At 44.0% G+C, this 27,095-nt stretch overlaps 1 protein-coding gene and 1 long non-coding RNA gene across 3 annotated transcripts in view; one reads left to right on the forward strand and one right to left on the reverse strand.

Moving 5' to 3' along the window:
* The window catches only part of Armh3 (armadillo-like helical domain containing 3), a 181,958-nt gene that overhangs the window by 66,887 nt on the left and 87,976 nt on the right, over positions 1 to 27,095 (reverse strand). For both annotated transcript variants that reach the window (XM_087559283.1, NM_001402549.1), the window contains 3 exon segments: positions 12,351 to 12,433; positions 11,485 to 11,611; positions 5,736 to 5,811 (listed from right to left, as the gene is read on the reverse strand). In XM_087559283.1, coding sequence (XP_087415409.1) covers positions 5,736 to 5,811; positions 11,485 to 11,611; positions 12,351 to 12,433 — 286 coding nt within the window.
* LOC147997137 (uncharacterized) lies at positions 16,014 to 17,265 on the forward strand. The gene is made up of 2 exons (XR_015653452.1): positions 16,014 to 16,353; positions 16,631 to 17,265. It is a non-coding gene; the product is annotated as an uncharacterized LOC147997137 (long non-coding RNA).

Here is a 27,095-nt window from a genome sequence, read left to right on the forward strand (position 1 = left end):
ACCCTCACCTACAAATCATTACAGACCCAGATAAAAATCTCAGTATTTCACTATAAATACCCCATTTTCCTAATCCAAGATTCTTAACGTCTCTGCAGTTCACCAACCCTAGCTATGTCCTTATGCAAAAATCTCACTTTGTAGCGTAAACTAGCTGCAGTCTTAGAAGACTGGGAGCACTGAGGAAACAATGTTCCTGTGGCTTCATTTTAGTGCTTTGTTGTAATGTGCATAGGCTTCTCACTCTGTCTAAAGGTGTGGATCAGGGTCCGATTAACAAAAGCAGGGCCACCATTGACAAATTCTAACTCAAGCGGCATCTAAGCCTAGGCAGACAACTCTGTGGTCACATGCTCCCTGCTACTTGCCAATTATCAATTCAGTGCCCCTGCTCATATCTTTTACTTTAGTCTGCACTTCATCCTCTCCCCTAGTCCACATTCATTTCTCAGTAACTAAGTTGCATCCTTCTGCTGAAGTGCCTGGGCCTCAAGCTGCGCCTCTTCTCCCTTCGCCTGTGCTCATTTTACCTCTAAGTAGGAGGAGGACACTGAAGCCCAGACAGTGCGTGAGCAATGACTTCAGAGCTGCGAAGACTTCAGAGGACCGAGACCTCCTCACATTCCCTTCTCAGCTCCAATTCTGTCTCCATTAACAGAGGTAACCAGGCTAGGGTGGTGGTGTGCACCTCTAATTTCCATACCAGAGAGAGGTGTAAGCGAGAAAGACCATGTATTTAAGGACAGCCTGGTCTGTGTACTAATTTCCAAATTAGCCTTAGCTACTAGCACTTGGCACAAAGATCAGGAACACAAAACCATGCTTGAATACAGAACAAGTTCAAAGTCAGCCTCGGATACTGAGGCCTGTCTCATATAGACAAATACCACAGAATGCACAGGGAGAGAGGAGGCAGACCTTCCAAACGGTTGGTAAAGGAGCCATAGTGTATCTTACTCTTCTTATGAAAGGACTACAGTTCCTGTGGGGAGGATCTGCTAAAAACAGGAAGAGGCTTGTTCAAATGCAAATAACTTTGACAACTGAAGAACCAAAGTGACTAAACCATGAAAGACAGAAAAGCAGAGCACCTGAAACTCCATGCTTGTGTTAGTACTTTAGCTCCCACTGTCAAAACCCAAGCTCCAAAGGACAGAAAGGTCTGTGGTCTTCCTGCTACTCCCCAAGTTGTTGGGAGGCCCTAAGTAAGGGTAGTCAACAGACCCACCACATGCCAGGAGACCCAGAGGCACAGCTTTACAGTGTCATCTGGAAGTTGGCCTTCAACTCATCTCTTCCTGGGGAATATCAAATAACATTCTCCAGGCAGGTGATAAGAGTTTGTTCATGCTGCCTTAGCAATCCTTCTCTTTTTTTTTCTTTTTCTTTTTCTTTTTTTTTTTTTTTTTTTTTTGGAGCTGGGGACCGAACCCAGGGCCTTGCGTTTGCTAGGCAAGCGCTCTACCACTGAGCTAAATCCCCAACCCCAGCAATCCTTCTCATGTACATATCAGCACAAATAACCTTTAGAAACAGCTAAAATAAATTGTGCCACCACAATTTTCCCACTAAGCCTTACTCTATGGTATTTCTTGGAGACCCAGTAGTGTGATTGCTGACCCAGCCCTTGCTTTCTCAACCACCCAAAGTCACAGGTGCACATCACAAACCTTAAGTCACAAGTGTACATCACAAACTAAGTCACAGGTGCACATCACAAACTAAGTCACAGGTGCACATCACAAACTAAGTCACAGGTGCACATCACAAACTAAGTCACAGGTGCACATCACAAACCTTAAGTCACAGGTGTACATCACAAACTAAGTCACAGGTGCACATCACAAACTAAGTCACAGGTGTACATCACAAACTAAGTCACAGGTGCACATCACAAACTGTAAGTCACAGGTGTACATCACAAACTAAGTCACAGGTGCACATCACAAACCTTAAGTCACAGGTGCACATCACAAACCTTAAGTCACAGGTGTACATCACAAACTAAGTCACAGGTGCACATCACAAACTAAGTCACAGGTGCACATCACAAACTAAGTCACAGGTGCACATCACAAACCTTAAGTCACAGGTGTACATCACAAACTAAGTCACAGGTGCACATCACAAACTAAGTCACAGGTGTACATCACAAACTAAGTCACAGGTGCACATCACAAACTGTAAGTCACAGGTGTACATCACAAACTAAGTCACAGGTGCACATCACAAACTAAGTCACAGGTGTACATCACAAACTAAGTCACAGGTGCACATCACAAACCGTAAGAAAAGACAAAAGTGCAGGGAAGCCTGGCTCAGTCACACTGTTCCTCTCCTTCCTCGGATATATAACTACAGAAAATGACACAACTTCCTTGATCATTCTCATCCAAAGCCAGCAATGTCCATCTACAAAGAAACCCAAAACATTTTAACCTTCACAGAACAGAAAGGTAAAGGGTAGCTGGAATACTAAACAAGCTTCAAAATAGGCCAAGTGCAGTGGTACATGCTGTTAATCCCAGCACTCATCAGGCAAAGCCTAGTGGATCTGAGTTTGAGGCATGTCTACTATTGATTCCTAGGCCAGCCAGGGTATACAGTGAAACCCTGTCTCAAAGTTAAGGTGTGTGTGTGTGTGTGTGTGTGTGTGTGTGTGTGTGTGTATGTGTGTGTGTGTGTAAAATGTTAAAAGCAACTGCTGCTTTTGTGAGGACCCAAGTTCAATTCTTAGCACCCACATGGTGATTCATACTATCTGCAACCCAGAACCAAAAGTTTCAATGTCCTCTTCTGCCCCCCAGGGACACCAAGCACCTATGTGCTATATATACATGTAACATAAAACTAAACAGAGGACTACCATATGATACAGAAACTCCTCATCTGGGCCTATGCCTCAGAGAAATGAAAGCAGGGTCTCTTTACTCCTTTTAAGAGAGCCTTGCTATGTAGCCCAAGATAGCCTAGAAATGGCGATCCATCTACCTACCTCAGCCTCCCAGTGCTAATGTTAGAGCATGCAACACCATATGGATCTGAAAGCAAGCTCCCAAACACAACTTACCATACACACAACCAAAACAGTAACGATAACTCAAGTATCTATCAGCAAATGAACAGATAAAATATGGTAAATAAATACCATGAAAATATTAGTTGGCCTAAGAGAAGAAAAGAGAGTCTGGCATCCTATAAGATGTATGAAACTTAAGGACATTCTCTATGAAGTGACCACCATTTTACAGTTTACTATCAGGAGCTAATGGTGGGAGAAGGTCCAGAGAAGGCCATTGCTCACATCATATGGCAACAGTAGCAGCAGCTTCTTCTCTAATTCAACTCACCCCATGCCTTCCAGTCCATAGAAAAAGGCAGAGGGGCATAAAGCATCTCTGTGAGCCTGGAACATTACATCCTGAAAGGAAAAGCCTGTGCTCACAACTTTGCCACGAAAAGAAAGCAGAGCTTTCCAAAAGTCACTCTTTAATCTCTAAGAATTGCTGTCCCGGCCGCCATAGGAGAGCAGCAACCATGGCCCTGTGCTACCCCATGGCCATGGGCCCCAACAAAGGCCACAGGGTCAGGTCAGAGTGTCCAAGGACAAGTGTGCACTCAAGTTCATCAAGAAGAGGGTGGGCACACACATCCATGCCAAGAGAAAGCAGGAGTGCCAAGCACACATCTGTGCCAAGAGAAAGTAAGAGGAGCTAAGTAACTTGCTGGCAACCATGAAGAAGGTGGCAGCCAAGAAGGATTAATGAACCCCAATAAAAGATTGTTCTTACAAAAAGAAAAAAAAAGAATTAGTTTCTTTGCTGGTAAGGTGTATTTTGAGGAAGGTGTGGTGACAAACACATGTAATCCCAGCACTTCAGTAGTAGAGCAGGAGGTCACTGTTGGCTACTGAGTTCAAAGCTATTTGAGAATCTGTTTCAAGTGGCAAGAACAAGGACATTTTAAGCAGAATATACTATACTCTAGAGTTGGAAGACTAAAAGATTAGAGAAATAGCATATGGAAGAACACTCTACACCTGACATTTAGTAAGGGAAAAGAGATGTCAATAAGGAGCAAAGGAGTTCTGTTCTTAGTTTCATCAGTACATGTTCCTTGAACAAGGTTTGCAGTGATAAGATTCCCACGAATCTTTCCAATGATGTCTTCAGGAAGCTGAAGGGTGCTTGCTTCTTTGGCCAAATACTAACTAGCAACAGTGAAATGGATGCGCTCACTCCACAGGAAGCCTGGTGTGAGAAGTGGAGAGAGGCAGCCATGCTGATAGGCATCTTTTCCAGGCTCAGCCTGGTTTTCTCAGTTACTCAGAGAAGGCAAGGGACTTAAGCCAGCCGCCTGGTGGCCCTTGGGAAGAACAAGGGCAGCAGCCAAGGCAAAAATCATTGAAAGCCAAAGCAACAGAGTAGAAGATACAGTAAACGGGCCCCAGACGAATGAGAGCTGCCTGGAAAGCCTGTGTAAATACACGATAAATAAATAACACACACTATATCCTTACGGACTTTATACTCTCACCCAGAAGCCAACGCCGCATCCAAACATCTACGGCTGTCTCACTGCCCTTACGTCATAAAGGGACGTGGCAGAAGAGTCTGTAATGTCAAATTCTTTTAGAAACTGACATTTATCATACGGACTCACTACAGTGTCTTGACTGCTAGGTGCAGCTCTGCATCTGTTGGTGAGATTTATAAAACTGTGTTTGCTGCAAAATGTCCCTGGGTGTAGGCAGGCCATGCAACGTCTTTCACTGTGTCTTGTTAGCGCATCTCACCTCATGCTCCCTCGTCCCAGCCCACCTAACACACATTTCACAGCTTCCCTTTTATTCCCAGATGTGACACACTGTAGTAAATCACTGCCGAGATGAGACATTTTACTTTAAAAGAAAGACAGCAATAAACACACACTCCTGCCCTCTCACACATTAGGATCTATACAAAGTTGTAAAAGCGCGCTCCTATTATTGGAGTGCCTGGCAAGCCTTACATCTGGAGCTAAATCAAGTTCCCCATCTGCTGGCTTTGCCTCTTTTAATCAACATTAACTTCTTGATTGTTTGCAAAAACAACTTAATAACTGTTGGGAAAAAGGAAAATCATAGGAACAAAGGGAGGAAACAATGGAGAAAGTCAGACTGAGATCTAACATGCAGCCCTTTCCCTCCCCACTCCCAGACCCACACATTCCTATGAGATTACTGCCTCCCCCGGCCTGGGAGCCCCACATCTGACACAATTTGACCTAACACGTACAACACTCTGCTTTGCTATTTCATAAGGAACTAAAAATGACTTAGCCCTTAGGGCCTTTGTTTGCTTGTATTTACCACAAATAGAAATAGCTATCTACAGTAAAATGTGAAAGTTCTAGATCCCCATGAAGAAACTCTGGTGAGGAGCAGAGGAAACCTTAGGGGAAGCTCGCTCTCGGGTAGCTTATGCATAAAGAACACTTTGGCAGCTAAGGTGCCTGCAAAGGGCATGCAACCATCTCTGGGGTAGAAAATTCACAAAACAGCCAGCACTTTGAGCTATTTCAATATGACAAAATGAGAGCCTCATGTACTCCTGCTTCTTGATCAAGTATGACAATTTCTTCCACTCCTACAGACATCAGGGCTTAAAATAGTCGCAGTGCTTAGAGCGTGCTCCTCGGGAAGGTGCATCAAGCTTGGGATGAGCAGCAGCTCTGAGGAAGCGTTCGTCCCTTACCTGATATTCACCAATGCGTGTGTCACCTTGCTCGCTGCTTCCTTCCACTGGCCAGCGTTGGTGGAAAGCCTAAGGACTGGGAAAGAGAGAATACCGGTCTGTCACGCTCCTGACAAAAAGCAAATGTGAGGAGTGAGGACACGCCTCAGAATAGCATGATTACAAAACCAAACAAAGCCTGTGCCAATCTTGTTTTTAAAAAGACAACAAATGAGGCCTTATAGACTCTTTCAATGATTTTCTCCAGGAATTGTTCTTTCTCTGACTTCTTACTTTTCATCAAAGTAGTCACTACTCCTTTTCTGCCTCAGGCGGTTCCTAGCCCCTCTCCTGATAAGAGGCCCCCAAATTTAGTTTCTGTAGTCACTTAATATACAAAGAAGATGAGGAGTTAGTGCAGTTGGCCAGTAGAGCACGATGACCTGAGTTAGAGTCCCAACCCATGGGAAAATATCGGGTGCAGGACACAGGCTCGTCATCCCAGCACTGGTGAATAAAGACAGATGGGACCCTGGGCTTGCTCCTGGCTAGTCAGCTTTGTCTTCTTGGCAAACCCAGGCCAACGAGTGGTCCTGCTTAAAATGATGAGGTGGGGGGGCTGGAGAGATGGCTCAGCGGTTAAGAGCACTGACTGCTCTTCCAGAGGTTCTGAGTTCAATTCCCAGCGACCACATGGTGGCTCACAACCATCTGTAATGAGATCCAATGCTCTCTTCTGGTTTGTCTAAAGACAGCTACAATGTACTTACATATAATAAATAAATCTTTAAAAAAAATGATGAGGTGGACAGCTCCCGTGTAATAACCTGAGATTGACCCCTGGCCTCCATGCATGCATGCCTGTACAACACATGCACGCTCACAGATATCTACTATAGGAGTGGCATTGTGAGGGCAACCTGGTTGCCATGTTTACCGTTTCGCTAATGGCAAGGGTTGCACTTGGTTAGCATGGAACTATGTAGACGAGGCTAGCCTTAAACTCATAGCACTTCTACTGGCTGAGCTGGTGTCCCTTCCTGCTCCACACACATCTTTATAAACCAGCCATACATCCAGTCAAATAGAACGAATAACCTTTCCAGATAGAGAATGATCATGTTTCAAACAAGGAATATGCTGTTTTCCTTCTCTAGCTTACATGGGTAACCTGCAAAATGAAGCAACAGAAAGCATTCACTATCTAACCAAATTCTCTTTTACAAACACATTCACAGGGAGACAAACACAAAAGTAAACATATTCCTTGACAGCTATGATTTCAGGCCACACAGGTATTATAACCATGCCATTTAGAAAAGACACAACAACACAACTACTCCCTGGATAATGAACAGAAGGCAGGCATTCAATTACATTTTTGTTTTTGCGGTTTGTATGCATGCATACGTGCATTCATGTGTATAGGAACATGTGCACAACATGCATGTGAACATAAAAAACGGAGATGAACTTTGCCTTCTATCACTCAGTACATTTTATACTAATTAGTAAAATTTTTTTTTACTAATTTATGTGAGTGTTAAAGTGCACACTTATGGAGGTCAGAGGACAATTTGTGAAGCTGATTTTCTTCTTCTATTGTGTGGGTTCCAGAGATTGAGTTTCGGTTGTCAGGCTCAGAGGCAAGCCCCATTACCTACCAAGCCATCTAGGTGGCCCTTCTACCTCATTTTTTGATATATGATCTCTTACTAAACTTGGAAGTCACTGATTGACTCTATTAGTAGCAAGAGAAGCCTTGTCTCTATCTCCCCAGCATGGAATTATGAGCATATACACATAACGTGTGTACTGAGGATTTTACCCACTGAGCCATCTCTCCAGCCCCCAAATATGTTCTTAGAGACTGTGTGATTACAGAGGCAAATGTGTGGAATGTTTACAAAGTATTAGGCACTGGACAAAGGTCATATATAATATAGCATACGAATAGGTGTTATGTAACTGTTTCCTCTAAAATCAAAACATTCCATTCTGCAGAAAAGTTCTTTAGGCAGGAAGAACTACTCAAGATGCTTCAGGAAGTTCCTGAAACTGACCAGATTCACCAGGCCCCTCCCTCCAAGAGTTAACAAGTCAAGCTCCTAAGAGTCACGCTCAAACAAGCCGAGTAACAAAAAGTTCTCTTTAGATAAGCCAAGCTATAAAGAGGACCCAAGAGACTAGCTGCCCAGAAGAAGCAAAGCCAGCTGAGCTACCTGAAAGAGGTTTAGACTGGAGTCACTTAGAAAGGACATTCTCTAACCTGTTGAGATACCTGCAGACTATGGAGTATGTTCCAGGTTCCTGGCTTTTGTTAGCTGTCACCAGTACTGGGGTGGACATTAGTGATGAAGCTGTCTTTGAGTCATTACTGTTCCTGTAATTCCTCACCCACATTCTTATAAGTAACTCTAATAAAACTCACTGGTTCACCAAGTTGGATTTTGTTGGTATCTATACTTTGGTTTATCCTTGGCTTCCTATCTGGTGTGAGTAGACATGTCTCCCCTCCCCCCAAAAAAGCCTTGTCACACAACAATAGGAAACTCTGAATCAGAGAAAACAAGTGATTGTGATTATTCACAGTTGTTTTGTTGGTGTGTGTGTGTGTGTGTGTGTGTGTGTGTGTGTGTGTGTGTGAGCAGAGGTCTTGTAGGCCCCAGGCCCACGCACAGAAGGCATAGCTCTAACAGGCCTTTCTCTTTCCCAGCTCCCTTAGATTACATTCCTAAAGTCAGCCACCAAGGTCTATTCCTTATTTGGCCACTTCTTCCCTCTGAGATTGACCACCCAGGTCCAGCTATCACAGTAATGTAGTTCAGCAATCTAAAGTCCCCCTTTGGCTGCCCTAATTAACATGTACAATCAAAACAAACCAACTCTTCCTAACAGTTTCCTTTTTTCCCTTTATAAACTGCCATTTGCCTGTGAGCCACAGCTGTGGCTTGGGAGATGGCTCAGTGGGTAAAATCCATGCTGCCCAAGCATGAAGACCTGAGTCAGCAGCACACAGAGGCAGCCCTTTATCCCTGTGAGACACATATCATTTCCCTCTTTCCCTTGCCCCTTTTCTCCCCCTCCCTTGTTCCTCTTCCCTTCTTACTCTTCTTGTCTGACTTGTTTCTTATTCCCTGCCCTAGTCTTTTTGAATGTGGTCTTGGGGTGTCTTGTGCTGACTTCAAGGGGACTGATAGTTTGAAGAATTTTTTGGTTTGTTTTCAAATATTTATTTAAGGGAGGGCGAGAAAAACAGGTGTGCACACGCTCACATGTGTACATGTATGTGCATGTGTGCTCCATCTTTAATGGTCTAGGAAAGGCCTGGGGTGACCAAAGCATGGACCGCAAATGCTCTTTGAAAGTTTGAAACTGCTGTCACTGCCTTCCATTTGGAATAGCTAGCACTGGGTAGGAGGTACATGCAGTAAATAGATCTGAACTTCAATCACAATGGGTAGCTCTCTTTTTATCCTCTCCCTCCCTCCCTCTTCTCTCCTTCCTTCCAACTGAAAGTTGAACTCTGGTCCTCATACTTGTATGGTAAGCACATTACCAACTGATCTGTCAGCCCAGAATTTAATAGCCCTGGCTGTCTTGGACTTGCTTTGTAGACCAGTTGGCCTCAAAGTCACAGAGATCCACCTGCTCTACCTCGCAAGTGTGAGATTAAAGGTGCTCGCCCCGTACACAGCCTTATTAAAGACATTTTAACAGGGGCTCAGTGGTTAAGAACAGGTATTGCTCTTCCAGAGGGTCTAGATTCAGTTCCTAGCAGCATGTCAAGAGTTGCACAACCTCCTGTGACTCCAGCTCCAGGGAATGCAATGCCTCTGGCCTCCATGGCACCTGCACGCATGGAGCATACACTGACACAGACATTCTTTCAAAAATTTTAGAGATATTTTAATGTAGACTTGAGCAGATGGAGAGGAGATTCAGAGGATCTCAGAAGAATTAAGACATTCCACGTCTAGTATACTGTTCTCAAGGAAGAGTTGCCTAGCGATACATTTTAAGTTTTCTTAAAACATTTATTTTATTCATTATGTGTATGTGTGTGTACACTGAGTGCAGGTTCCTGTGGAGCTCGGAAAAAGACACTGGATCCACACTTAGGCAGCAGCCATGTCCTACACACCAGGATGCCCTCGATGCTGAGACTGATGGTACATAACGCCACATCTGGATTCCCTCAATCTTCTGGCCTCTATGCACATTTCTGACCACAGAGATGTACATGTGGATGTGCACATGCACACATACGTGCACACACATACACACACAAAACAAAATTTAAAAACCTCAAGACAGTGCCTCCTCTAACTCAGGCTGGCTTTGAGTTTGTTGTGAAGCCAATTGTGACCCTGAACTTTTGATCTTCCTGTTTCTACCTCCATGCTGGGATCAAACCCACGTCATGCACTTAGGAAGCGCTCTACCACTGCGCTGTATCCCTAACCCCTCGTCACATATATGTAATTTTTTTCCCTTTTTTTTTTTTTTTTTCGGAGCTGGGGACCGAACCCAGGGCCTTCTGCTTGCTAGGCAAGCGCTCTACCACTGAGCTAAATCCCCAACCCCAATTTTTTTTTGAAACAGAGTTTTATGAACTCAAATTTCTCCAGATTTAACTCTCCAGCTGGGATTACACAGACACCATCTTTACATCGGAGGCCAGATCTTAGGTCCTTATGTTTGCTAGGCAAGTACTTTACAACTGAGCTGCCTCCCCAGCCCACCTATGGCTGCTTTTGCAGACAACAGCTCAGGTAGCCCAGATTGGCCTAGACCTCTTTATGTCAATGAGAATGACCTTGAACTTCTGAGTCTCCTGCTTCTACCTCCAGAGCGCTGAGACCACAGGTGTGTGTGAGCATACACTGCTATGTGTGCTAAGGATTGAACCCAGAGTTTCCTACATTCCAAGAAAAGCACTCTATCAACTGAATTACATCCTCAGCCTAAAATCCCCAACTGGGGTAAGTTTCCTCAGTCTTTCTTTCATGACTTTAATAGTGTATTACTTTTGTTTCCCATAATTTGCTATATAAATAATATCTTTAGTTTGAAGTACAGTTACAATGTGCACATAGGGGTCAGAAGACAACTTTTGAGAATTTGTTCTTTCTTTTCACCATGGGTTCCAATGACTCAAATAAAGTAAGCAGTATTGTACAGTGAGTACTGTTACTACCAAATGAGCCATTTCATTGCCCTGTCTCCTTTAACACACGTTTAAAAACATTTTGTCTGTACGGGTTTGTTCCTGTATGAGATTACGTATACCGTGTGCATACATACACTCATGTGCCTGTAAAGGTCAGAAGGCATTGGATTCCCCCTAGAACTGGAGTTGTACATGGTTTTGAGTCACTGACATGTTTTGCTGGTGAGCTTTTGTTTTGTTCTGCTTTGTTTTTTAAGGGTCAACAAGAGAGCACTCACCTAGCAGGCAGGATGTAACTCCTCAAGGATGCTCTCTACCTCCTATTTTGAGATAGGGGCCCTCAATGGCCTGAAGCTCACTGAGTAGGCTAGGCTAGATGGCCAGTACACCTCAGGGCTCTATTTATCAGGTTGGTTTCTGGAATTCACAGAGATCTGTCTGCCTCTGCCATTTGAGTGCTAGAATCAAAGTCATTCACTATCATGCCTAGCTATGATCTATTTACTTCTATACCATCCAACTAGGGAATCTTTCATAGTATTTTCCTGTTACTTACTGGACAGGGCAGAGAAAGATAAGGAGAAAGACAGAGCTTACCCATGCAGTAGAGGTTGTCAAAGCTCTGGTGCATGCGGATAATCTCATAGTAAAGCTCGTCATAGCTGCTGGGGGTTGGCAGGAATGTGTCACCGTATGTGATGAACATGTTAAATAGGTTCACAATCTGAAAGAGAAGCAATAGCCCTTATCCAGACACCATGCTGAGAAGACCAGAAAAGCACCACTAGTGGTATGCTGTAGGCATCTCTTATTGATTTCCAGATATATACTACTTCGGGACTTTGTAAACCGGTTGTAAAATAATTATTAAAAATTCACTGATAAAAACTAACAAATTGCTTACTTACTGTCTACCTTTACTCTTACATGTACTCTGAAACTAACTTATCCATGTGACGGAGTATCATATAATAAGGTACTGCCACATGTCTCAACCCTGCATGACTTTGTTGTCATGCTGAGAGTTGAAAATTGGCCATCTTGGGCATAGTTCTGCAATTACAGATACTACAAAATCAGGACATTCATCCCCACCAAATACTTAAGATTTACATGCTGTATAGACAACTGAAAGGTTCGGTGCCTCCTTCTGCCCTGAATTACCAGCCAGATAAGCATTTCTGTGTACTCTTCAGAAGCCAAGTACAATGATGATGCAACTACTTATCTGGCCAGGAATCCTCTAGAAAACTTACTCCTCACCTACACAGACACTGCAAGAGTGCAGATTCTTAGCTGGAACCAAACTCAATCTTCATAGAGATATGACCTGTATCCATGCCTCCCAGGCCAAACCCAAAAGGAAAATATAGCTTAGATCCCAGACCCTGGCTCCTATTACAAACCAGCCCACTTCTGCCTTAGTATATTGGCTTTAAAAAAATATTTTTATTAATACTCACCATAAGGGTCAATGTAAAAATGTTGTGTTTGGCCAAAAGTACAGTTTCATTTGACATAAGGAACTTCAGCAAGTTTATCAAGGCTTTAGAGAAAAAAAAAACAAATTATTCAAATCATAATCAATATAATCAATAAAGGTAAGTAAGGACCAGCAGGATGGCTCAGCGGCATCACTGAGTGTGATGACCATGGTGGCTCCAGGTTGTACACAGTAGAAGGAGAAAACTGGCTCCCACGATGTGTCATCTAACCTCCACCCATGTGTACACATGCGATGTGTCCACATACAAATGCGCACACACACACACACACACACACACACACACACACACAAATAAGTGTAATGAAACATTAAATAAATAAAAGCAGAATAGCTCTATAGGAACCCATAAGTCAGAAGAGCCTTGGCAACCAAGGCATTTTGTTATTATTAACATGTAATTGTGCATGTGCCTCTGTGTGCGTGTGTGTGCGCATGTGTGTGTGTGCCTGTGTGTGTGTGTGTGTGTGCATATGTGTGTGTGTGCGTGCGTGTGTGTGTGTGTGACCTGAAAGTAGTAAAGGGCTATGAGGAGTGGACGAGGTTTAAGGGAGGGGTGGGAAACAAGAGCCTAATAGAGCACATGTGACAATGAAAGCAGAAGGAACTACTTAGTGGGGAAAAAGGAACCAGCGACTGAGGAAGAAATCCATTGTTTGATATGCAACTAAAAACAAAAGAAACACACAATACTTAAGATTAATTTATGGGTTATAGTGTGCTATTTCAATATACACAGAAAGAAAAAAAAGACTAAGTCAGAATAACTAAAACATAAATAACCTTTTCTCATTATTTATGTTTAGAGCCTTGGAGCTTTTGAGAGCTCCCAAGTTTAAAAAATTAAGTTTTTCAAAGTTAAAAAAAATAAAAGTTAAAAATTAACAAAAGAACCCCCCTACGTATGTTTATGTAAAATAGGTAGTTGTAAAACACCACCATCTCACTGTGGTATGAAACACTAGCACCTATTTCTTCCATCCGGTGCCTTCCGGTGCCCATTACCCAACAGCTCTCTGCCCTCCCCCAATTATCAGTGTCAGTAATCACTACTCTACATTAAGACCAAATATTTTTAAAAACTTCCATGTCTAAGAGAATATGGTATTTGTCTTTCTGTGTCTGGCTTATCTTGTTGATATACATCCTCTAATTCCATACACTTCATTTGACTACAGGTGACAGGATTTATCCTTTATTGGGCTCAATAATATCCCACTCCTCTGTAAACAATTATTTTTGGTAGTAAGGAGGAACTGTTGTAGAATGTTGTAGGATGAGAATGGCCACAAATAGGCTTGTATGTTGAAATGTTTGGTCCCAGCTGGTGGTACAGTTTGGGAAGGATTAGGAGGTGTGGCCTTGTTGGAAGAGGTGTGTTACTAGGGGTGGGCTTTTAAGGTTTCAAAGCACTGACACCATTCCCCGTGTGTCTCTGTCTGCCTCCTGCTTTTGGGTCAATGTGAGCTCAGCTGTTCCTGCTGCTGTGCATTTGCTCAGCCTTCATGGACTCTTACAATGGCAGTTTTATGCCCATTTAACATGCATTACAGTTATCTGAGAGAAGAGACCCTCAATTGAGAAAATGTCTGAAGACTGAGCTGCAAGCAAGCCTGTAGGACATTTTCTTAATTAGTGATTAATGGGGAGGGCACAGTCATTGTAGGTCAGGCTAATTCTGGGCTGGTGGTTCTGGGTTTGATAAGAAAGCAAGCTGAACAAGCCATGAGGAACAAGGCAGTAAGCAGGACTCTTCCATGGCCTCTCCATCAGCTCCTGTATGAGTTCCTTCCTGACTTCCTCCTGATGAGGAACAGTGATGCGGAAGCTTAAGCTGAATAAACCCTTTCCTCCCCAGGTTGGGTCAGTTATGGTGATTCATCACAGCAGCAGTAACCTAAGACAACTCTAAGTTCTGAAACCATGGCCAATAAATGGCCAATGGCTGGTTATGGTTTTGTCACAGCAACAGAAGAATAAGACAGGGACAGAAGAGAAGACTGTCTGGCTCAGACCCCAGGCTGACATCAAATTCACGATCTTCCTGCCTCTGACTGAGTGCTGGGATCACAGGCACATACTATCTTGTCCACTGTACCACATATGTGTGTATACATCCCAAACACAGGCATGGCCTCCAACTCGCTATAGCTGAGAAGGATGCTCGTCTTCAGTGAGCCCAGAGCCACGGAAATCTAGGTAAGTGTCCCACCGCTGAGCTACACCCCAGACCCCTGCCCAATATAACTGCACCTTCAGTGCCTTCCCCCATCCATGTGTAAAAGAGAATCTCATGGAGCCCAGACTAGCCTAAAACTTGTTTTACATAGAGGCTTATCTTAATTATTGATCCTTTGGCTTCCACCTCCCAAATGAAAGAATTATCACATCTGAAGCTCTGGCTCATTTTTAAACTGTATTATCTGGTTATGTTTTTGAGTTCTATATAACTTCTGGTATCAATCTCTTGTCAGGAAGTCAGAGAGATGGATTAGCAGTTAAATGCATACTGTTCTTGCAGATGCCCCAAGTATGTTTCCCTGCACCTAGGGAAGTGGGGCTCTCACAACGTCCTGTAATTCCAGCTCCAGTGGAATCCAATCCCCTGGCCTCTACCACCACCCATACACATAATTTTTTAAAAATTATATATAATATCTCACACACACACACACACACACACACAGTCTCATTATGAAGCCCTGGCTGGTCTTGTGCTCACAAAGATTCTCCTGCCTCTGTTTCCCATGGGATTAAAGGACTCTACTAACATACCCAGCTCAAAAAAGAAATCTTTTAATAGATCTTTTGGTAGATGAACATTTTGACAATTTCTCATTTTGTAGGTTGTCCACATTACTTCTATTTTTGCTATGTATAGTCTAATATAATGCTATCTGTCTATTTCTTGCTTTTATGGTATGCATTCTTAGGGTCTTTTATTTATTTGCAATAGTGGAGGTAGTACCTAGGGCTTTGTACCTGCTTAGTAAGTCTCTGCTATATAGTCCTTTCTTTTGTTTGTTTTTTGTTTTTTGAAACAGGATTTCTTTGTGTAATAGCCCTTGCTGTCTTTGAACTCACTTTGTAGACCAAGGTGGCCTCAAACTGACAGAGATCCTCCTGCCTCTGCCTCCCGAGTGCTGGGATTAAAGGTGTGTGCCACTGCTACTCAGCTACATTTTTCATTTTAGTGTGTGTGTGCACAACACTTTTACTGGACTATGGTGATCAAGCTTAGGTCCTCACCTTTGCTCAGCAGAACCTTAGCCCTTGAAACACATCCCCAGTTCTTCATTTTTTATTTGATACAGGGTCTAAGTTGCCCAAGTAGGCCCTGAGCTTACCCCATAAGGTGGCTTTGACCTGGCTTTTTGAATACATGGAATAGCAGGCCTGTGCCACCAGGCTCAAGGTCATTTAAAAGCAGACTAAAGGCTGGATAGTGCAGCTCAATGCTACACAGTCGTCTAGTATAGACAAGGCCCTGGTTCCCTCTAGCCCAGATAAACTGGAACATTTTTAAAAAGTGGGTCAGTGTGGAGGCACACCCCTATAATCTTAGCACTTGGTTGGTGAGGACAGGAGGTTTCTGGTTGGGTCATGTGATGCAGACTCATGTGGTGTTTTGCTGAGGCAAGCCCCGTGGGAGGACATGCTATCTGGAGAGAGTATAAGTAGGACTCAGTGGACAGAGATGGTTCGCTTGCACAGTCAGCCTTGCAACACTTTGTTGGTCTTCGTCTTCGTCTTCGCAGATCTTCATTTGGCTGCTGACTTGCTGTATCCTGGCACTACTGAACTGGACTGCTGGTGTCCTGACAATGGAGGCTGGAATCACCCCAAGGAACTCCTCCTAAACAGGCCGAACCCCTTGTCCTATTTACCATCTTTCTCTCCTACCTCTGGACTGTGGGGGTCGAAGCATCTGAGACCTCTTACTAAAAGCTGATTTTGATCAGGTATGGGAGGAGACAGGGATGACATACAGAGGGTCAGGAAATTGAACAGAGGTGTGTAGCAATGGGGGGATGGGGAAGTGGGGGTAGCCACCAGAAAGTCCCAGATGCCAGGAAAGCAAGAGGCTCCTAGAACCCAACAGGAATGAGATTGGCTGAAATGCCCAACAAAGAGGAAGGGGAACCTGAAAAGACCAAATCCAGAGTGAGGCAAGGCCTCCGGTTGTGGGGCCACCCACTCATCTCCAAATTTTTAATCCAGAATTGTTCCTGTCTAAAGGAAATACGGGGACAAAGTGTGGAGCAGAGACTGAAGGAAAGACCATCCAGAGACTGCCCTACCTGGGGATCCATCCCATATGCAGCCACCAAACCCAGTCACTATTGCTGATGCCAAGAAGTGTTTGCTGACAGGAGCCTGATATAGCTGTCTCCTGAGAGACTCTGCCACAGCTGGACAAATACAGATACAGATGCTCGCAGCAACCAATGGACTGAGCATGGGGACCCCAGGGGAGGAGTTACGGAAAGAACTGAAGGAGCTGAAGGGGTTTGCAACCCCATAGGAAAAACAATATCAACCAACTAGTTCCCCAGAGCTCCCAGGGACTAAACCACCAACCAAAGAGTAAAAACATGAAAAGACCCATGGCTCCAGCCGCATATGTAGCAGAGGATGGCCTTGTCTGGCATCAATGGGAGGAGAGGCCCTTGGTCCTGTGAAGGCTCAATGCCTTCACAGTGTAGGGGAATGCCAGGGCAGTGAGGTGGGAGTGGGTGGGTGGGGAGCACCCTCATAGAAACTGGAGGAGGGGGGATGGGATAGAGGATTTGCGAAGGAGAAGCCCGGAATGGGGATGACATTTGAAATGTAAATAAATAAAATATCCAATAATAAAACTGATTTTGAAACAGGCGGCGCCCAAAGTGGCTGAGGCATGAGTAGATCTGCTTCGGGTGCAGTAGAGGAAAGGTCAGGTTATGAGGGGTTAACAGTGCTCTTTAAGGAGGTTGGCATAATAGTAGTTACCAAGGACAGGAAACCTCCTACCCTGTCCCCAGAGAGGGTTTTCAGAGTTTGTTTCCTGGTTTTCATGTATAATCTTTTGAAAAAGACTGGGGGGAAAGCTGACAAGTCTCTTATGTCAGAGAAGACTGCAGAGTTGGCCATGCACAGAGGTAGTGAATAGTGGGAGAAGTGCTTGGGAAGCAAAAAGGTCCAGTGGCAGGAAAACATCAGTGAAATCCAGCCTGTGCTAAATGACACCATCTTAAAGAAAACCAGTCATCTCCCCAGGTGCACCGTCTTCTTATCTGCCCATTTAAGGTTTTAGAAACATCTACTTCTTTTTACCACTTCTTACAAGCAATTAAGCTCAGAGATGTGACTGCTAAATTGACATCTTAGAGTTCCAAACCCACTCCCACATGGTGATCTCCCCATCAAACTTTCTCAATTTACAAGTAAAGTACAAACCCCTTCCACCTCACACTCCTAGCGTCTACTGTCCAAGTTTCACCTCGCATCTGTTTCAGACATCAGTACTGGCAGGTAGATATTCTGACTGGTTACCAGATGTGGCAGCCACACTGAAGGACCCACAGCAGCACCGCTGCCCTGTGGGAAGCCAGCTCATCAAAAGGTGAAAAGCTGTCAGGTGAGCTGGCACGTGCTTGTCATCCCAGCTACTTTAGAGGCTCGGGTAGAGGCAGGCTGAGCCAAAGTTTAGGCCTACAGAGGTGACTTCCTGTGAGCCTATATTTAAAGGGCTGGCCTTGGGAGGGTAGGCAGGAGGACTGTTGTGATTTTAGGCCACCTGGGCTATATAAGGACAGCATAGGTTATTGAATGAGCCTCTCAAAAACAAAACCAACCACCCACTGCTCCCAAGTCCTGGCAATATAGCTCAACTGTACACCACTTACCTAGTGTGCATGCTCAATACCCGGTACCAGAACAAGAAAAAAATGCTTTTTTATTAAAATTTTAAAGATTTTTTTCATTTTGTATATGTGCACACAAATGTCAGTGCCCTCAGATCCCCTGTAGCTGGAGTTACAGGTAATTGTTAGCTGGGTGCTGGGACCCAAATTCCAGTCATCTGCAAGAGCAGCCAGCATTCCTGACCAATGAACAACCTCCTGCCACCTGGGGGAGGGGCGGTGTAGGATCTTAAGTATTCTAGTTGTGCAAATGAAAATGTAGCTTGTTCTGTCCACTCACAGCAACTTTTACCAGAAAGGATTTTCTCTGCCTGACATTCAGGAAAGACTGTCCGCACAAAGCGATCTTGACGAATATAAAGTACTGTCAAGTCCCAGGGGTAACTTCGCAACTTTAAACACCTTATTATAGCAAAATAAACAAAAAAATCACCTAGGGCAGTGGTTCCACCCTTCCTAACCCTGGAGCCTTTAATGCAGGCCCTAACGCTGTGGTGACTCCCAAGGGAAAATACATCACTGCTACTTCGAAACTGTCATTTTGCTACTGTTACGATTCATGACATAAATAGCTGTTTCCCAATGGCCTTAGGCACCCTCTGCGAGAGTGTCAGTTGACCCCTGAAGGGTTTTGACCCACAGGGTAAAACACTGACCTAGGACACTTGTTTATGAATCGGATCCAACTTCTGTGCCCATCCTGCCCCGCCCTGCACTGAGAGGGAAAGGAGGAAATCAGCTAAAGCCTTCGGTTCTCTCAGCGCCGGGATTATAAGCATGCATCTGACATCTGACTTGTGGTGCTGGGATTTGAACTCAGCTCCAAACGATTGTGCAGCAGGTTCTCTTACCTAGCCTTTGAGACAAGATTTTAAGGTAGCCCAGGCGAAGCTGGAGTTCATTATCTTCCTGCCTGTGCTTCCCCACCAAGTACAGCGATTACAGGAGCACACCACCACTCCTGGCTTCAGTGATCTTCTTAAACTACATCTGGTTTTGGTCAGTAAAGAAGTCCATTCTTCTATGCTGTCGGTACTTTGTATGAAGTTCACTGTTCTTAGAGAAGAGTTCTGTGCTTTGATTTGGAACAGCAGGGAAAGATGAGTGGAAGTGACTTAGCAAAGGCTACCAGCCATACAACAGTCCTCCCATGCAGTCCTCTAGGAGTTAGACAAGCAGCGGACGAGGACAGTGCCAGAGGCTGGCTGTGCCTACATTCTGTTCTCAAGGTTCACTATTCCCTCAGATAGCAAGGAGATAGAGACGAAGAAGGCAGGAACCCTGATGTATGCACTCTACTCCTGTCTGGAGGAAAGTTCTCTAGGGTTTTGTGTTGGAAAGGCAAAGCACAGGCAGCTTGCCTGATGGTGTCCGTTAACAAGTGACTCAGGCAGGGTTGGGGAAGCTCCACAGGTACCCACAATAGATCACACAGTCTTCTTAGCTCCTACTGGCAGCTGAGAGTACAAGCCGGCTAGGAAAGCCACGTAGATGACTAACCTCAGTCCAAACGTCTGTCTTGCTGCAGACCACCTTGCTCAGCTGTTTGGAGCTACCACTGATATAGTGCTGTGGTTGTGAGATTACAGCGGGCCTTGATCAGCATCCCAGAAAGAAGTGTCTGTTGGGAAAACCTATGTCCCAGGATAACTTGTCTTATCTCAAACAAACAATTTCAGATAGGAGAGACTGCAGAACCACACAGCCCTCTAGGGCTGTGACAATTTCCTCATTCTGAAGCTTCTCAGCCTACCCTTACAAAGGGTTTTCCCTTGTCAGGCTCCTCAGCTGCCCAGCGGAGAGAGGCTAATACCCACTGTGTGTGCTAATAAACAGTCCCCTGAAGGTCAGACTCTGCTCTCTTTTTGCCCTCTCTCTTTACACTGCCCCAGAACCCTACACCCTTCTCTCCCTCAATCCTAGCACTCACAAAACTACTGTGAATGGATGAACACCTAACAGACTTCATTAACTCACAGGAGACAAGAGAAAGAGAGGGTAGAACATAAGGAGTAGAGAAAGACATAGCTTTTCTTCATATCCCAGGCAGAACAGCAGAGATGCAGCTTCGGCAGTGCCTGTGTGGTAATTAAAGGGTACGAGATCTGGAGGACGGGAACTGGGGACAATTTTGTCCCTGTGATGGACTTCTGATGAACATGATTCCTGGGAGTCAGAGTTAGGAATGACAAAGTAATAAGAGTGTAATTCTAGCACAAGCCAACAGGCAATTAGTGTCCAAACTGATGCAAACTCAGGCAGAGCAAAACAGCACAGAAGACAGTCCAGCACATGGATGCTCTCTGTGTAAGTACTGCAGAGACATGTTTATCCCTGTGATTCGGGTCACATGTCATTCTCCTGTCACCCAAAGATCACTAGGAAGTGAAATAAACCCTATGGGTTGAAACCTCTCTGGGACTCTTACTGAGTTGCCTAAGACCACCAGAAAACACAGATAATTATATTATGATTCATAAGAGTAGCAAAATTACAGTTATGAAGTTGCAACAAAATAATTTTATGGTTGGAGGTTATCACAACATGAGAAGCTGTATTAAAGGGCCACAGCATTAGGAAGGCTGAGAGCTACTGTCCTAGATGGTATTTCTCTTTCCTTGTTGCAACACCTGGGAACTGAACCTAGGACTACGCACAGTCTAGGTAAGTGGCTGAGCTACTGAGCCTAGCTAGAGGGATCTTTCACAGGCAGCTAACATGAACAAAGCAACCTGAAACTTGGCTCCAAAAAGCCTAATACCATAATCCCCTGTGGTGGTTTGAACAGGCTTGGGCCAGGGAGTTGTATTATTAGGAGGTGTGACCTTATAGGAGTAGGTGTGGCCTTGTTAGAGAAAGTGAGTGACTGTGGATGTAAGCTTTGGATGTGGATGTCCTAGCTGCCTGGAAGTCAGTCTTCTCCTGTCTGCCTTTGGAAGATGCAGATCTCCCAGTTTCTCCAGCCCCATGTCTTCCTGGACACTGCCATGTTCTTTCCTTGATGCTAATGGACTGACCTCTGAATCGGTAAGCCAGTCCCAGTGAAATGTTGTCTTTATAAAGTTGCCTCGGCCATGTGTCCCACGGGGAGGTACCTAACATCTGTAAGCGCAGCTTCCCCTTCACCATCTCACTGACTTCACACACACCACATCCTGTGCAGTCGGCAGTGCACACATATCCTCTTCCCCTTCAGACCTTTAGATTTACAACTGCCCTCCTGCTAAGGCTGAGAATAAAGTTCCAGAATTTAGGATCTCAAGAGGTCATTTAATCCAATTCCTCATGTTTTAGAAGAGAAAAACCTACACCCATTCCCATTCCCACTCACTAATGATTAAACAAATTGGCAATGGTGAGTCAATTTCACTGGCTTTAGAATCACCATGGAAACACCTCTCGGGATGTCTTATAAGGTGTTTCCAGAAAGGTATACCTAAAGAGGGAAGACACTCGATGTGGGTGGCAGCATTAGAGGTGGGATCCTGAACTGACATAAAAGGAGAAACAGCACTCCCTCCCCCCTCCAGCAGACACACTGAGACCAGCTGCCTCCCTGGCCTGCACTGAGCCTTCTCTGCCATGATGCCTTCCGAGAAACCAGGTTACAAGTTTGCACCTTGGCATTCAGCTTGCATAGGCAACTTGGATTTTCATGCTCATCCAGAAAATACTTTACTGATGGACTGCTCTTTTTTAAAACATATAATTACCAAGTGAAATTGTTTCTAATTTCCTCACTCAGAGTTGGCTCTCAAAATTATGTCCTATACACAGAATATGATTGGATAATGGACTTTACAAGAACCCAGAATAACCTTCATGCAAAATCAGAACCAACACAAATAAAGACTGGGCATAAACAATTAATAACCAAGATTATTCCTATGCAATTAAGGCACAGACCTTTGCCCAGAGCTTATGTAACAGGCCAAAGAAAATAGTGACCTATGTCTGGGGCAGCTTCAAGGACAAGAGAAAATGTACAGCCAGGCTCTTGATGCCAGCACACAAACAGGACAGAGATTGTGCTGGCTGCTCCTAGCTCACTCTCTCCATATGCATTCATTTTTAGAAAACTGCCCTTGATCTACTTGTCCTCTGTATGCCAACTGGGCACATGACTAGCCAAGCTATTCCTAGGATAGCCACAAAAGTCACAATACATGGCGGGAATAATAAAGATAACCATAAAAGTCAAAGGAGTGATCGAATAAACGGCACTGAGTCATGTGTTTGTAAGCATTTGCTATCATGAACTGCATGCTGTGGCCACTGAGAAGATACAAGAATAGAATGTGCCTTTTTACTCTTCCTTAGTTAATGCTTTAAATGGTCATGCTTCTCACAGTTAAAGAATTTTTAAGGAGGCAGGGGTAGGGAAGAGTAAACACAAGCCTCTTCCTCGCCGCAGGCCCAGCACTTTTGATCCCTGTTCTGGAAGGTTTCCAAAGAACAGCCACATCACACAGGGACTTAAGTAAGTTAAAGGTCGGGCTGGAGAGATGGTTCAGCGGTTAAGAGCACCCGACTGCTCTTCCAGAGGTCATGAGTTCAAATCCCAGCAACCACATGGTGGCTCACAACCATCTGTAATGGGGTTGGGTGTGTCTGAAGACAGCTACAGTGTACTTATATATAATAAATAAATAAATAAATCTTAAAAAAAAAAAAAAAGTAAGTTAAAGGTCTGGTGCGAGCAAGGGGTGGTAGGTCCTGCCTGGAGTTCCAGCTCAGGAGGCACAAACAGGCAGATCTCTGAACTCATGGTTTGCCTGAGCTACAAAGCAAGTTGTAGAATAGCCAGGGCTACAGAGAGAGACCTTGTCTCAAAACCAAATGAACAAACAAAAGAAGTTTGGCTCAGTGAGTGAGAAATTGTTGCTCATCTCTCAACGAAAACCTTGTTGAGAGGTTGTTGTAGCTTGTTGTAGATAATATTTTGATATTTTGGTTATAGAGAAAAATCTCTTAGGTATTATGTGGAAGCATCGCCTGTCAATAAAAGGTTGTGGCCTAATAGCAAAAGGCAGGAAATAAGACATGGGAGTTCTGGTAGAGAGATAGGAACTCTGTGAGTTAGTGAGAGGTGGGAAGATTCGCCACCAGGCTCTAAGGTGACAGATGTATGAAAGTGAGGAGAGGTAACCAGCCATGTGACACGCATAGAATAGAATAGGTAGGTTATATAAGTTAAGGGCGAGTCAGGGAACAAGCCCAAGCTTATGGCCTAGGCATGTATTCATAAATAACTAAGTCTCAAAGTAGTTATTTGGGAACTGAGGTGCTGGTAGAAAAAGCATGTTACAAATGGCACACTGAATGTGTGGCTAGAAATTCCAGAGTGGAATGTGAACCACAGAGAGGCAATGTGGAAGGTGGCTCTTTAAAAAAAAAAAAAAAAAGCCCCTGCTGACTAGGAAAGCCAGCGCTTCTACCAGAGCCTCAGCGCACTTCCCAGGCACAGCTCCTGTAACTGGGGCTGATGAGCTCACTCAGCTGCTGCAGTCTCTTTCTGGCTGGGCTGTAGTGCACTTCCCAGGTATGGCAGAGGGAATGAGCAGCCTACACCTGTGGGAAGAGCCTGCAACAGTCCAAAGCCAAAAAGGTAGCAAAACACTGTGGCCAGGAGCCACGCCCCAGAGCCAGCAGGCATCAGAGGGCAAAAAAGTGGCCCCAGGCCAAAAAACAACAAGGAAAGCCTGCTAGACCTAGCAGCCCAGTCCAGGGTGGCACAAAGACCCTAAACAAACCATGGGAATACATGCCAGTCTAAGCCAGAGGGCTGAACTGCTATTCCCCTGTGAGCAAAAGGGAAGGGGCATGGCTGGTTACAGCTACGGGAAGAAGAAGCCAGAAAAAAACAGAAAAGAAGAAATCCAAGCACAGCCAAACTTTTGATAAGGTAAAAAAAAAATGTTTGAAATTATGTTTTAATGCTAAAGAAAGAAAGAAATTGGGTATAAAAATTCATAGATAGAGTTAGTTTGAAATAGTAAAATAAAGTTAAATCATATTTTAAAGTTTGCCTAGAGGAAAGAGTTTAGAGAAAATTAAACAGACAAACAGATATTAAGTTTAGAGAATGATAAGAGAGAAATGAATAAAAGAACATTGAAAGAAAGGAGAGAAAGAAAAATAATAAAGTACTTGTAGAAAGGAGAGAATTGGAGAGATTAAAAAAGAAAATGTTTTCCATGTTAAAAAATGGAAGGGGTTGGGGATTTAGCTCAGCGGTAGAGCGCTTGCCTAGCAAGCGTGAGGCCCTGGGTTCAGTCCCCAGCTCCGGGGAAAAACAAAAAAAAAAAGAAAAAGAAAAAAAAAGGAAAACACTATGGAAGAAGGCATTAGGATCCCATAGAGTTTTGTTTTGACTGTCAGCATAAAAATAATTATACATTTAGTAATGATTATAATTTTACATATCCTCTTTAAGAGAGATCAGAATAAAGCAGACTTAGATACAGAGAGGACTGAAAGACAGACTGCTAGGTTACAGGCCATAGGACAGAGGTTAGAGGAGTCTTTAGATCAGAATAAAGCATCTTCAGAAGAATCCAATCTGGAACCTACAGCAACAGCAAAAAAGGTAGTACCAAGTGAAAAAAATCCACAAAGGCTTGGGGAATTAGAATGGCAACGCACCGAACTGGAATATACTGAGTTAAGAGTACAGACTATGTTTGAAGCTACCTTAGAGCAACATCATACAACAGATTATATATGTTTCATTCTGCAGAGTTTGAAAAAATAAAATACACACACCATACCATAGGCACATATTCAGGATTTAAGTGGCCAATTGCTTTAAGTCACAAAAAGGCTGATTCTATAACTAGGCATTTATTAGAAGTTACAGCAATTATGGGATACCTGTACAAATCAAAACTGAGAATGCTCCAACATATGTCTCTAGTCAAATGGAACATCTTTTACATATTACAATGAAGCACACTGCAGGTGTACCGCACAATCTACAAGACAAGCAGTGGGAGAAAGCTCTAACTGTACTTTAAAAAACATACTAAACAAACAAAAAAGGGGTAACAAGACTCCCTGAGATAGATTACATAATACTTTATTGACTTTATCTTTTTTTAAATACTAATGAACAACAAAAAAACTACTGAGAGACAATGGATTACAGAAAAATCCTGCTGAAGGAAGTCAGCCTGTTTATATTAAGGATGTCTAACTTCAGAATGGAAGGAAGGAAATGTGTTACAGTTGGGGAAGAAGTGGTGCATTTGTTTCCACAAGAGAAGAAAAGCTATGAATTCCTTCAAAATGAATAAAAATCAGATATGACAAGGGGAAACCCCCTGAAGAAATCAATAGGACCAACAATACAGGTAACATATTGCTGATCCTTGTACGTGGGAACAGCTCTGAGACTGGCTGGGAGGTGAAAATGTCTCCAGCCAGGACTTCAGCTAAGCATAGCCAATAAATCTTGTGGGCTACAGAATCCTTGAGCTTGATTTTTCACATTTTGGCTTCACTAGAAAACCCTGGCACCAAGCCTCCTCAGATAGTCAGTCCCTGACCCCATGGACTGCAGTGACGACCTACTGAACTCCTCTTTGGGTCCCTCTCACACACCAAGTCCTGGGGATGCCTTGAACTACAGTCGCTGGACCTTTCTCTCTTCCTCATCCAGGGGAATGGTCTCATCTATAGAAAAACTCCACCCTTTCAACCTAGCACCCAACCCAAAGGACTCCAAATTTATCCACTCTTGCAATAAAATCTCGCCTCAATATCCTTTAGCTAACTGATCCAAATGTGGCCAACTAACCGCACCCTAGAGTCTAGTATCATTCAAGGCCTTTACAAATGCTACAGTAGATCAAGGTCAATGGAAAGAGAGTCTCCACTCCCTGTTTCTCTTCTCTCCACTCCAAGTCCTGTTGGTTTTTGTCTGGTCTCCCCCTACATTGTATAAATGTCCTATCTTTAGGTTACAGTTCATAGATCTGAAAGTCTGTTGTAAAGTGGGAGTCAGAGTGTACATAATAGGAGAGAAAGGAAATGATGGAGTAGACCAGCCCCAAGTGCACACACCCCACACTGGCCACTGCACCTCCGTGCCCCCCCCCCAGCATCCTCTCCTAAGATATGTAAGGACCATTTGTTTCTACAGGACATCATGAGTTTTGCAGGCAAATGGATGGCACTAGAAAATACCATCCTGAGTGAGGTAACTCACACACAAAAGGACAAGGTATGTACTCACTAATAAGTAGATATTAGCCAAAAAAGTACAGAATATCCAGGATACACAATCCACAAAACTCAAGAAGGTTAACAAGCAGAAGGACCCAAGTGAGAATGCCTCAATCCCACTTAGGAGGAAGAAAACAATTATGAGTACAGTGGTGGGAGGAGGGAGGAACATGAATGGGGTGGGGAGAAGGGGAAATGATTAGGTATGGGCAGGGGGACAGGAGAGAAGTCCTGAGGGCCAGCAAAATAAATGGAAATATGCAACCTCAGGGGGTGAGGTAGGAAGTAGGGGGACCCTATAGAAGTATAAGAGGGTGTTGGGGATTTAGCTCAGCGGTAGAGCGCTTGCCTAGCGAGCGCAAGGCCCTGGGTTCGGTCCCCAGCTCCAGAAAAAAAAAAAGAAAAAAAAAAAAAAAAAGAAGTATAAGAGACCTGGGAGGTGAGAGACTCTCAGGACTCAAAAGCAGGGGGCTTAGATAAAATGCCCTACAGTGAAGAAAAGGAACTCGTAGAGTCCATCTCCCGTAGAAAGACAGGGCATCAATTGAGTGATAGGGTTGCCATCCCACAGTCAA

The sequence above is a fragment of the Rattus norvegicus genome, chromosome 1, assembly GCF_021556685.1.
Source record: "Rattus norvegicus strain SHRSP/BbbUtx chromosome 1, alternate assembly SHRSP_T2T, whole genome shotgun sequence".
NCBI classification, from domain to species: Eukaryota; Metazoa; Chordata; class Mammalia; order Rodentia; family Muridae; genus Rattus; species Rattus norvegicus.